At 43.5% G+C, this 13,774-nt stretch overlaps 1 protein-coding gene across 1 annotated transcript in view; it reads left to right on the forward strand.

The window, feature by feature from the left end:
• LOC124607033 (juvenile hormone esterase-like) overlaps nt 1–13,774 on the forward strand; it is a 65,227-nt gene that overhangs the window by 32,478 nt on the left and 18,975 nt on the right. The window contains exon 6 of the mRNA XM_047139202.1: nt 9,690–9,840. Within this exon, the coding sequence (XP_046995158.1) occupies nt 9,690–9,840 (151 nt within the window). The remainder of the gene's footprint in view (nt 1–9,689; nt 9,841–13,774) is intronic.

A 13,774-nucleotide genomic window follows, 5' to 3' on the forward strand; every position in this document is an offset into this window, starting at 1 on the left:
GGTTTTAGGCGCTTCAGTCCGGAACCGCGCTGGTGCGATGGTCGCAGGTTTCAATCCTGCCTCGGGCATGGATGTGTGTAATGTCCTTAAGTTAGTTAAGTTCAAGTTGTTCTAAGTTTAGGGGACTGATGAACTCAAATGTTAAGTCCCATAGTGCTCAGAGCCATTTGAACCAGCACTAGTGTGTAAAAACAGCATTACATGAGAGGTGCTGGTACATAATTTCAGAAATGAGTACAAGATCATCGAAATTAAGTTTTGAACCTCATCCAAACAGTATTTTATTTTTATTTTCATTTATTTATTTAGCCTGTTCTATTAAGCCGCTTTAACATTGGACCAGGGTTTCACACATAACAGTACTTTTTTCACATGAAAGTTACTTAAGAAATACCCCTTTTAATATGACAAATAGCATTAAAATGATGTGACTGTCTATAATAATAAAGTGAGTAAATAATTTTGACTATGGACTATCAAAGTTAATGCTGACAGTACTTGTGCTACTGCTGCTGATACTCCTAATAGTGATAACAGTAATATTAATAAATGTGCTGAAATGACATTAATGACAATAATGATAGTGGCAGAGAACGTCTTCCTCGAAAGTTTGAGAGCGATCTGTGACAGAGAGCTACGTTCCAGGCTTAAAGTGAATGTCACAGTACAGTGAGCTACAGTTTTTGGGCCGAAGGCTCTGGAACCCGTAGGTATGGGTGAAGGGGGAGGGCAAGAAAGACTAAATTTTTATTTATCTAGTGAGATACTACCACACAGGAGTGGGAGAAGAATACGGAAAATCGAGAGAAATGCATGTTTAAATATAAATGCGGATCCAGACAAGCCTGCAGGTTGCGCTGTTGTATTTGACCACTAGCGGTACCTGTTCAATGTCCTCAGCATGCTGCTAACGTCAGTCGGGGTCAGAACACTGTTCTGTATAGTTGTGAGTGCGTTATGACGAAACTAAATGAGGTGGTATATGGGCAAATTGTTCCTGCTCGAATGGTGAGTGCTTCCGTAACCAAGAGAGGTGAAGTGTTTGGCAGAGGCATTGAGAGCTGGTATCTCAGGATGGGGCAGGATAAGGTTACGATTGTGGACGGGGCCGTAATCAGTTACTCTCGGTTGCACAACAAATATGTAAACTTCGTCTAAAGAAATTCAAATTTTAAAACAATCTGTTAAAAAAACACAATTGACTGTATGATGGCTGAAGGCCCTATCACAAAAAAATTCCACAATTTAGTGCCGAAGGCCACCAACAATAACCTCAAACAACAAACGGCTCAAGGCCTGAATTAGAAGTCAGAAGAACAATTACAAATAGCACATATGAAGATAAACACTTCGTTTTAGAACAAACTGTAACTCGGCTGAAGGCCTTATTATAAAAGAAGTGGAATTATTACTCGGCTGAAGGCCACAAACAATTTCAAATAACAAATGGCTGAAGGCTTGAATTAGAAGTCAGAAGAAAAATTCCTAATAGCACACATTTCGACAAATACTTTGCTTTTGAAACAAGTTTTCTTATAAAAAAAATACTTATTGTAACACGGCTGAAGGTCTTATTATGAAAGAAGTGAAATTATTGCTTGGATGAAGGCCACACACAACGTCAAATCCCAAACGGCTGAAGGCCTGAATTACAAGTCAGAAGAACAATTCCAAATAGCATTTTTCAAATAAATACCTTGCTTTTAGAACAAGTTTGGTTAAAAATAGTTACTGTAACGAGGCTGAAGGCCTTATCACGAAAGAAATTAAATTGTTGCTCGGATGAAGGCCACACCAACAATAATTATAACATTACAAATATCCTTAAAACAAGCATTATAAACTAAGGAATCAGGCCAGGTGGTTCACAGCAAGTGTTCCAAGGGTCAGCCTGGGAAGGTAACTCAAACCGAACATAAGGTGAGACTCGCAGCCAAGAATTGTACTCATGTAACAGGCTGGCAACTGAAACTAGGGGCAGCTTAAGCGCCGACCTACCGACTAACCAATCTGCCTAACGTCCGATCACCGGTACAACGATGGAATATTTTTAGGCAAGGGCGAAGAGATAGACAGCACTACGTCTTCAGAAAACACACAAGGCCGAAGGAAACACTAGAACCAAGGTAGGCCTCCTCCCCCTCACCCCCCCCCCCCAAAAAAAATGTGAACAGTCGAACTACACGCCGTGTCGGACAGCATCAACACGACGAGGGAAGGTACACTGCCGGAAAGTAGGCTAACCTACAGGACAGGTACCTGAGGTGTTAGCGGCCACAAGGCACAAAATACCGCTGGTTGCACTTCACTAATAAGAACAATACTAAATTCAAAGATGAATAACAAATAGAGAAAGACGGCTGCAATACTTCACCGCCTCGAAACACTTCACTCGTTGCCGCCAGGCTCAGCGGCCCTGGGATCAATAACCCGCCGACCAAAAGGCGAGATCTCAGAATAGTCGAGGTTGCATTAGCAGTTAACTCTACACTTAACTTAAACATCCTCGGTATGGAGTGCAACGAATTCGTCGCCCTCGCAGCTACTCCTCCTGCTCGCTGCTGCGCCCCCAACCGACCTGACGCCCGTTCACCACTCCCCATCTCCAAATCCAGCACGCAGGCAGCATTAAAATAACTGCTCATTCAAAAGCACAAGATACACACGGATCCGGGAAAACAATTCCATGAACAACTCACAATACTAAAACCAGTCACTGTGAAGCAACACGGATGAATTATAAGTCAGCACAAACACAGAGAAGGCAGAAGCGGTCGGAAGACCAAATGCACGTCGACCGCTGCGACGGCCGACCGAACGACCAACCATCAGTCGCCCCCACTTAAGTGAAAGATCCCAGTATAAATCGTCGACTGACAATCACTGTCATGAGGTCACTTCGACTGGTAGACACACATTCACAAAAGTGAAAGTTGCACTACTCGAATGTCACGGTCCAATCAACTAAAACTCGCTGAATCCGATCCTTGGCGTGATCGTGCACTCTCGCAACCACATCGTTCCGTCGGACAGTGCATGTGTGTCGCCAGCGATCGGGAGAGTACTGGCTGTCCAGAGCTCACTGCTGCTCCGTCCCAACTCCCCTAGCTCGACGCATGACGACCCGGAAATACTAGAGGCCGCTCCCAACATGGAATCACAATACGCACTATTGATAAGCTGCTGCTGCTGCTGCCACTCACGGAGAGACCTGGCGAGCAAACATAGTGACGCTAGTTAACACAATAAGAAAACGAGACGCCTCTATCGCTATTACAAGATGCCAAGCTATGAACGACATCAACGCGAGCCGCACACGGCTCACGCAATGTAACAATAACTTTAAGACGCACCGTATCGAATATTTATGCAGCATACAGCAAGAGCGGAAGAATATCGTCCGCTAAGTCACAACGCGAACGAAAGTGCGTGGTGAGTGATTGTGACAGACTGTCATTGAAGTCTATTGTGACGAAAAATAACAGCTGAAAAAGTCAGTGCAGAACTGACTGTCGCACTCGCGAACCCTGTGAGCACCAAAACAAGACGAAGAGATCTCCAAAAGCAGGGAATTGCAGGGTGAGCTGGAATTTAAAAACGACTCATCATTCATACAAATGCCGGTAACAGGGGTACGTGGTGTTGAAGCCATAAAATTTGGACAATAGAGCAACTGAAAAAAGGCATTTGATAGAATGGGTCTTGTTTCACACCTCTAGCCGAGTTTAAGTCCCAAGAGTGAAACACGGAGGGAGTTCGAGGATGATTTGTGTAGCCATATCGCGGTATTCCATGGGACATGCAATATCACATTATTACTGCGAAGGATTGTGTGACCATTTTGGCTGATCGGGTCAGTCCCAAGGTAAAACGTTTGTTTTCCAATGGTGGCATTGTTTTCAAAGATACTAGGGCAACAGTTCACACAGCCTGCATTGTGCGGGACTTGTTTTGTGAGCACGAGAATGATCTCCTCCAGTCTCCAGATCTATGTGTTATTGGGCCACTGTGGTTTACTTTGGAGAGAAGCGTAAGTGACCGCTATCCACCTCCATCATTGTTATCTAAACGTGCCACTATCTTGTAGGAAGAATGGTATAAGATTGCCCTGAACGATACAAGACGTGTATTGAAATTCGACGTTTTTCCTACATCCACGGCGATCATTCTGGCACTATTTTGCGGGAAGAATAATATAAGATTCCATTTAAACTCATGCAAGATCTATATTTATCCATTCTGCAACGACTGGAAGCTACTTTGGATACCAACAGTCACGGCATTTCGTGCTTAAGTTCTGGAAGAGTGTTCATCCAAGCACTTTCATTCTGTTGCCATACCTTCCCACTCTTGAAAATCACAGGTGAAAAGCGCCTTTGCTTCAATGATTGCCATCAAAACTCGTGTATCATATCCATGACACTCTCTCTGTTATGTCGCCATAATACAAATTGAGTTGCCTTTCTTTGAATTTTTTAGATCTCCACTGTCAATCCTACGTGGTAAGAATGACGTACCTCCCAGCAGTACACTAGGAGAGAAAGGACAAGCTTAGAGTAAGTGGTGTCTTTTTCTACACCGTATTAGGCATGGCATTGTGTTGTGTTTTGGTGTTCCCATATTTTTGTCCACCCCTTGTAATTCTGCGTCACGCGCACAAGACAAGAGTGACACTCACACCGCCAATTGTATATGAGATTTTTGCAAAAGGTCGACAGGTATGGCTTAAATGCGGTGCCTGCTTCGAACGGAGGGAGGGGGGGGGGAGGGGGTTGCCCTGTTTAAAGTCTGATAGACAGCAAGAGAGAAGCTGCCGAGTTACAAACAATTGGTAATAGTTTAAAAAATGTTTGTTCGATGCTTTATTGACAAATCAGAAACGCAGACAAATACTAGAAGAAAATCCTGGGATAGTGCAACTGACTAGGGAACCAACAACCAGCGCTGGGAAGTGTCACAACGTGGAGAACAGTCAGATGGATCAATCAGGTAGTGTGAAGTCAGATATGCAGTGAGAGAGGAAACGGGCAGGAGAAGAGAGACAGTGAGCTTTCTTCTCAGTCCTCAGAACCCTGCATAAAGTACGACGTCTATCATCACACCGTGACATTCTCATCGTTGTTCCCTGTCGAACTCTGTGTTTCCATGCTGAATCTTTAAGCACCCGCCTGCAGTTCCCTCTCGACTCTCTTACTTCAGCCTGCAAATTTTATGAAGACACCGCGCCGCGGAGATAACACCGTAGGGGATTGGGCTGTTTTGGGGGAGGAGACCAAACATACAGGTCATAGGCCTCATCATATTATGGAAGGATGGGGAAGAAAGTCGCCCGTGCCCGTTTCAAAGAAACGATCCCGGCATTTGCCTGAAGAGATTTAGGGTAATCTCGGGAAACCTAAATCTGGATGGCCGGACGCGGGATTGAACCGTCGTCCTCCCGAATGTGAGTCCACTGCGCCACCTCGCTCAGTTATAACCACCGTAGACAAAGACACTGAACGGAAGTAGGGTAATACCACATCTGCTTCTTGGGATATGCTGTATCCTAGGGATAGGTCAGCCAGTGCGGAAAAAGGAACGATTTAAGCAGTCTAGAACGTCGCCGCCGAGTCACAGAACTCAGAAATAAGTCAACCGCAGCCACACACATAGCGAAGGGTGATCGACATTTCACTTCGATGTCGCATTTTCCGCATACACCTTCATGCAAAACTGAGTGTCCAGTGATAGGATGAAATGATCCATCCCCCCTGCCCCCTCTTCCCAAGCCCCTCCTGCTTTTATATATATATATATATATATATATATATATATATATATATATATATATATACTTGTATTTTTCATCCAATAATATACGTCATGTGTAGGTTTCTTTTCAGTGTCATCTGATTTTCATGTATTAACTTTTCCAAACTTGTTGACTTCATTACATTTTTGGCACCCAGTGCGGGGTGACCTCATCTGGAGATCAGTTTCTATCAATCAAATTCAGTTTCACTACTCAAGTGGAGCTACCACATGGTGCAGTGACATTAATGTGAGCATCGTTTATGTTGACGTCAACGTGCATTAACAACTCACAGAGGTAAGATGGCAGCATTTGCTGCGTAGGGTACATAAAGCGTGCCACTGGGGGCCGCAGATAACAGTAATGCAGTAAATGAGCTATTTATCTGACGTCAAAAACGGGTCATGAGCGGAAGCATTTCCCAAACGGCTAAGTCGTAAACAGTTTGGGTACCAGCTAGTTAAAGTATACCGTAAGTGACAAAACGGCACTATCCAGACCGGCGGCGAGGTAAACGTGGCACACGATGGGCCACAATTGACAGGGCAGGACGACCCGGCTACGGAGACGGGTACAGCCGAATAGAAGTGAAACCGTTGAGCAACTGGTCGCCCATATGAACCAAGCGGCTATAAACGGTATCTCCTCAACACTCGTTCAGCATATGTTGCTGCGCATGGGGCCCTGCAGCTTGCATCTGATCCGTGCACCCATGCTGAGAACAGTCCATCGGCTATGAGATCTGGAATTCGCACACAGTGCCGCAGCCAGAAGTCCAGTGAGTGGCGACTGGTGTCCTTTAAAGTATCTTCGTACCGCGGATGGATCTAAGAGACATTGAAACACTACAGTTTATTAACAAAACAAAACTGAACGATAAAGTCCTTGCTTGAATATCCACATAACTTCATACAACAGAAATGTCTCTCCTGTGACGTTGTTTATGGTGTGCCTAGACCACGAACGGAAAGTGGTGAGAGGAAGATCTGGGAAGTTACGGGGCTGGTAATGCCGGCGGATGACGGCTGACGTACTGCTGTGGAAGACCACGACGAATTGGCCGATGATATCGGTTTATGGCTGTTGATGTACCGCTAGTGAAGACCACGATGAACTGGGCTCGGTCTACCAGCTTAATGCGCTGATCTGAGACTGCTAGTACTTCAAACTTGAAGCGCTGGAACGGAATTCTTGATGCGTCCAGAAGGGAACTGCTAGTATTGCCGACTTGGAGTGTATGGCGCATGTGACTTAGAACAGTTCGGCGGTGGCACGTGACCTGGCGTAGCAAAATAGAGCACTGCCGAAAATGCTCTCTGCGAGTTTGGAACCCACGGACGCTGTGGAGACGATGTGTAACTCCGTGGGAGACAGGCCAGGCCATACAAGAAAATTATCTCGCGTCGCTGAGAGCCGTTTACACAAGTCTTCCTCGCTGGGTGGCTACCCGAACGGACTGTCTGGTGCGCTGAGGAATCGACTATCAGACAGATTCAACAGCCCTTTGACGCGAATCATGTTTTGTGCTCCCTCGGACGAATGGTAGTTGATGTGTTCGACGTAATAGTCTTAAAGCAAACACCGTGCACGCATTATGGTATGTGGGATTCTTTCAAGGCTTTCTCTTTCTGATGTGATCTGGAAGGCACAATGGGTGAACACTAGTTTGAGCTATCCTTGGGGGCCATGTCCAGTTTATTTTTCCTCGGCACAGGGACATGTACCAGCAGGAGAATGGGAACGTCTCACACAGCTCGCAGTGAAAGTGCGTGGTTCAAAGAACATTGAGATTAGCTTGCTGTACTGTTGCCAGCAAACTTCCCAGAGTTAAACCAAGTGGAGTATCTGCGGGAGAACCACGTTCGGGCTGTTGGCGTAATGAATCCTCAATCGAGGGAACCAGCACAGCTGGCGGCGGCACTGGAGTCAGCACGGCTGCACAGCCCTGTCGGTGCCTCCCAAAGGAGCACTGGCGCTCTTGCTGGACGTCGGACGTCTCGCAGCGGTCTGCCAGTCAAAAGGAAGTTACGAGGCTTTTGAAAGGTGGTTACATTACCGTGACTGGACTAAATTTTCTGCGGCACACTACTGAGATTGTGAAGTTTGAACAGGCGGCAGACTTGATGCTAATGCAGAGCATGTGTGTCTAGATAGAGAAATAAATTTTTATCAAAAGCTAGTTTTCCCATGATGCCTGTTTGACTGAATTTACCCAGAACACATTGTTTCCATTTCTCCGGGAGAAAGTCCCTCTCGATCCTAAGAGTTTCCGTATAGCTGTATATAATAAAGCACATAGCATGCAATTAAGCTAACATGAAAGAATGAAGTAAATTTGAAAACGAAAAATAAAAAAAAGATAATCTAATTAAACGGGAGTCACTCATTAGCCGACAATACGTTTTATCATAATAAACCAAAGTAAAATGTGTTTTACTCATGTTTGGCTTTTACTTTTCGCCTAAGCACGCAGGATCTGCCCTTTTCTGGAAAAAGGAATGGAGTGGACAAGAGAGCTAGCGTTCTGCATCTGAATTAACGCCCTTCACCATGCCACCCGCGTGGTTAGTGTGACCTCTTTCTTAAGGATGTTCCTTCAGCACTTCACGGTACGCAGTACAAACGTCACTGTCGTGATCACTCAGGAATCACAGATCCATGAGGTTCCACCAGAGGTTCTCGCTGCAGCCAATCAGAAGACCGACATTCCAGAAAATTATAAGGGACCACCCTCTTTTTGACATCACGTTCTAAAGCAGCTCCTGCGGTTTCCACTTTACAGTAATGGCTACACTATCAACTCCTAAAATGTGATTTCTTCATCACAGTTAATGTTGACATTAACAAGTTTTTGCAGTGAAACGAGCCGCTTCCACTGGTGGCTCAAATGGCTCTGAGCACTATGGGACTTAACATCTGAGGTCATTAGTCCCCTAGAACTTAGAACTACTTAAAGCTAACTAACCTAAGGACATCACACACATCCATGTGCTAGGCAGGATTCGAACCTGCGACCGTAGCAGTGGCGCAGTTCCGGCCCGAAGCGCCTAGAACCGCTCGGCCACAGCGGACGGCCGCTTCCACTGGTGAAATGCAAGTTAAGAATAACTTTAGAATTCTGCCTTCTCCATTAAAAAATAAATAACTTCAATATTTTCTTCAAAACTTGTTTCCAAAATATTTTCATTTCTAGTGATTCCCCTTAAAAATAAGAAATCCTGCGGTGTTGTGTCTATAAAATTGTAAAATGTGCATGTCCCAAATTTGTTCTATTTTAAATACACATTCCAATGAAACATAGTACTTTTATTATACGAAGAGGAATCAGGTACCGAATTACTGTATCTCGGGACATCAACACATTATCAAGTACCCATCAGAGAACTGAGAGTTTTTCAGTTTCAAACAACAACAGTTTCTTTCTCGTCCCGCGAACTGATGACACAAGCCGATCCACGAAGTACAATGGGAGATCTCGTTCTGGATGGTTTTCGGATCCCTCGGCACTTTTATAGGAGTATCCTTATCGAAAGTGTTTTCTTACGTTTGTAATTATATTTTAGAAGAGTAAATGTCTTTAAAGAGTACTCCATATTGTTTCTGTAGCTGTGAATTGAGAAATGCATCGGCTACACAGAAAGTATAAAACAGTAAACAGAAAAAGACTGACAAAAGCTTTTTAAAGAACATCGAACAGTTTCATTAACACAGTGATCCTAACAATCTAGGCCAGAAAAGTAGCACGACTGATTTGTTGTCGTTATGAGACAGAACAGCAACACTTTCACTACAACTGCTTCATTAAAACTAAAACAGAAATTAGATTTAATGTAACAATATAAACTAATTTCTTTCATTATGCCAAAGAGAAGTGTTGTGCAAGTAGTATTTGTTGCAGGAGAAACTGTACATTTCATTCCTAATTTGGGCACCGACGATAGAACCGCAAGTTAATGGCAGCCTTCTGTCTGAGTCACCGATAACTGCCTTGAAGGAGGGTCGTTTCAGCCATGTGCCCATTATGATAGGTGGAACATCAGCTGAAAACGGTGAGTCGTGACTAATGGGGAAGCGTATTATTGGGAGACATTTCTGTATTTCACCGATACAAGACTATTTATTAGTTCCTTTTTTGTCGTATTACTGTTTAGAGATGTAACGTTTCTCGTTGCAGCTCATACTAATTTTGCAAATGGAAGCCCATTACATTTGTGTCGATTTCTTTGTAGGTTTAAAGTATAATATACCACTGTTATGTAGCAGAAGTGGCATCGATCCAAAATTATAACTTTTTCACATTAGCAGTTAACATAGGTTCCAACGTGTAATGTTGCAGGTCATATTGATTCTCACATTGCTCCCGTGACAGGATGAAATTTTCGCAAAATAGAGTTTATTAATGATTTCAGGAAAGTGAATAAACTTTTTTTGCCTTACTTATTTACAATAGTAACAAATCTGTAAATATGTCGTGTGTCTATCCGTCTTTTTGAACACGCTTCTCCGAAACTGCTACGGGAATTTTGATGGAGTTTTCGCAGCTAACTTCAGCATAGCTTTTGCACGGCATAGGCTTTATTAAATCAAAATCGGATCTCGAAAAAACGTGTCTCACTTAAATGTAAGTTTTTGCCATATTAATGTCATAAAAGAGGAAGTAGTTCTATCCGTTACGTTTTCATGGCTAAGGTACTGAACTGATTCGATGAAATTTCGTATGGAGATAGCTTGAAACGTGAGGAGTAAAGTAGGCGGTTTTATACATGTATTACAAGTTACTTACTAATTTGAGGAATATTTTATGAGAATGCTTTTATCGATTGGTAAGTGCTATGTGCTTATAATTAAAAGCATCGAACACAATGATTACCCCTTTTTCGATGTGTTTCATCTATGCTTCTACGCTATTTGTTGCTCAATGTACACGTGGTACAAAGCAATGCTATCTCATTAGCACACTGCATTGATGCGCGCTCCTGCCCATGCTCCTATGTATACACCGCTTGGCCTCGACTCTGCACACCCTGACACACTGTGCAATGGGACAAGTTGGAAGGGGAGAGCGTGCGGCGCGCAACCAAACTATGCTTGCCTGAACAGGTAGACACGTGAGGGCAACTGATATTACGCGTACCGTACCTTACTTACTCACCATCACTCGTCACAAAAAAAACTATTGATATTCTAGAGGCCGGCCAGTGTGGCCGAGCGGTTCTAGGCGCTTCAGTCTGGAACCGCACGACCGCTACGGTCGCAGGTTCAAATCCTGCCTCGGGCATGGATGTGTGTGATGTCCTTAGGTTAGTCAGGTTTAAGTAGTTCTAAGTTCTAGGGGACTGGTGACCTCAGAAGTCCCATAGTGATCAGAGCCATTTGATATGCTAGAGCAGACACAGGCAGCAGACAATTCTCCAGTAGTCTTTCTATGCAGCTGTGAAATTTTAGTTCATAGTTGTTTTTCTGTTTCCTCTATTTAGAAACTTGATCCAGCCAATAAAATTTATGTCTGGTTAACTCAGTAGACAGGCAACGGTCTATAGAACTTCATGCTTCTTCTCAGTTGTAGCAATGGCAACTTAATATTGGTGATTGTACACCGCCCTCTAGTATAACATTTGTTACATTCACTGATTTGATACAATGCATTCTATATCTGGGATGAGCAGGTAAATTGCTTTGGCCCAACTACGAAACTATAACAAACTCTACTTTCAACGAGCTTCACCACCTAATGAAAATTTTGAAAATGCAGGGAAATTTTTGGAAAATTTTGTTAAGGTGTTATTGGACCAAACTGATGAGGTCATCGGTCCGTAAGCTTACCCACTACTTAATCTAACTGAAACTAAATTACGCTAAGGACAACACACACACCCATGCCTTCTGTGAATTCAAAATCTTCCCCTAGATAGTATTCACTATATTGAATCACACTGTAGATTGAACGAGTAATATGCTTGGAACCTCATAGAGAAGCAGCCTACAAGATGGATGATATGTTGCCGCAAAAGCCTGCTCTCTTCACGACGGCGGCTCTTCTGAGGCCATTGAGAGTGTGGGGAAGGTTGCAGAGACAACACACTTCTACATTCATGCGATTACAAACACGCTAAATCGGACTCATATCAGTGACTGCTCACGAGTTTGACAGTGTGTGTTCCCTTCTTGAAAGGCTGAATGGCTGGGTACGAGACTGAAAGATCTGACCAGTTACCGGACAGCCCTCATATTAGATCGATAACGAGGAAATCATTGAATTGCATACCTGAGACGTACCTAGTGTTCGGTATCTGACCGCCTCCACACTCTGGTACTAAGATTACGGCGACGTTTGAATACCTCATTCGTCAGTGAAATGTACCCAACGCCTCCGAAATGAGTCCGTTTCCTCATGTTCCCTTGAAAATCTTCAATTTTGCCTCAGGGCTAGAGTGGAGGACGTGGAGTTGCAATTTGACTCCTATAGTATGCCTAAAGACCACGTAGATTACAAGGAGGCGGAAATGTACTGTCTGGGCGGAAATACGCAAAACGGTAGTGCTCAGATACGATCCTTTTTTCTCGGGATAAATGTAATCCATTGATTAATGGCATCTGGTGTAACTGGTCGCAGGCTACAGCAACTAGACCGATCTTCTACGTATTGTGTCTCATGACAGGGTATGGATGAGCAAGTGACGTCATTACCGTGTACGCCAACGACATGTGAATTGTATTCTAGTTTACCTTTACTACACAGGTTGCTGCACGCATCGATATCCTGCGGTCAAAGCAGTAAAGATCTAAGATTAAGAAACGCCATTATGCTAGCCTTCGAGGTGGAGGAAAATATTTTCTGAGCAATTTATGTTGGTTGCAGAGCAGATGAATGCTTATGCCGACTCGACTCTGTGACACGACGTGTTATATCCGTCTGGATGCAGCGTTTAGTTTGGACGCAGTGAAGGTCGGTGATGATGAGGGCACACCTCTGACGGGTGGCTGAGGGCGTGTTTGTCAGAGCCGTGTGGTCGGGCCTGCACGTGCTCCTATCGAATTTACATGCTCCAGACGTAATTTCAGATCTGTCCGGAAGTGAACACAAATTGTAGATTCATACTGTTCACGTTTTCACACGTGCAGTGCAAACTGTTTGGATGCAGAAAAGCACCATATGTCATGCTATAGAGAAAGTAGAGTCAATTGTGTTGATATGCAGATAAGCTGAAGAGATAATGTATGTGGGAAGACATAGGGCTGAGCTGATTCGTTTCGACGAAATCCACTAAAGATTAGTAATTTTTACGGTTTTTATCACGCAAAGGAAATAAAGCTATCAATTCGTTGCGCTCTTGATGTTTTATAATCTAACTGATTAATCTATGAAATTTTTTCTAACTGAAATTTTTGCTGGAATCATCATATTATTTTATCCAGGAGAGCTACATTAACTGCAAAGCAGAATGTGTTGCAGATGTAATAACACACCACCTATAACATTTAGTCTTTAACATTTATATAGTCAGTTGTCGCTCTTAATTAATAGTTTATGAATGTCAATAATTTTGTCCGTCATTCTACATTGGCTAGAGCTACATTAATTATGATTGTGGCAGTTTAAAGAGCAGAAAAGTCCCTGTAGGTTACATAGTGATGGCACACATGTCTCTACTGCAACTAGTGGAGGCACGGACATCATTTCCTGTTTTGATTACTGCAGCTAAAGTTTGCAGTTTTTCTTAAATTAAGTTGTGGGCTAACTACTGCACATGGAATTAAGTATAAGACGTGTTTTGTTTAGAATTTGGTTCCCATCTGAAGGATCATTCACATTTTTAATTCCATTTGTAAATAAAAGTTCCAAACGAGGCTGGTGATGCCGTTCTGCTATTAAGTAACGTAGAGGCTTCAGTTTCCTCGGAAGGAGTGTGTCGAGGGCTTAAAGAAGCAGCAGCTATCTTTCTCTGTCGTATTATTCAGCACCGCTTGGTTAAGTCTGACTGG

Source organism: Schistocerca americana, chromosome 3, assembly GCF_021461395.2.
Source record: "Schistocerca americana isolate TAMUIC-IGC-003095 chromosome 3, iqSchAmer2.1, whole genome shotgun sequence".
NCBI lineage: Eukaryota > Metazoa > Arthropoda > Insecta > Orthoptera > Acrididae > Schistocerca > Schistocerca americana.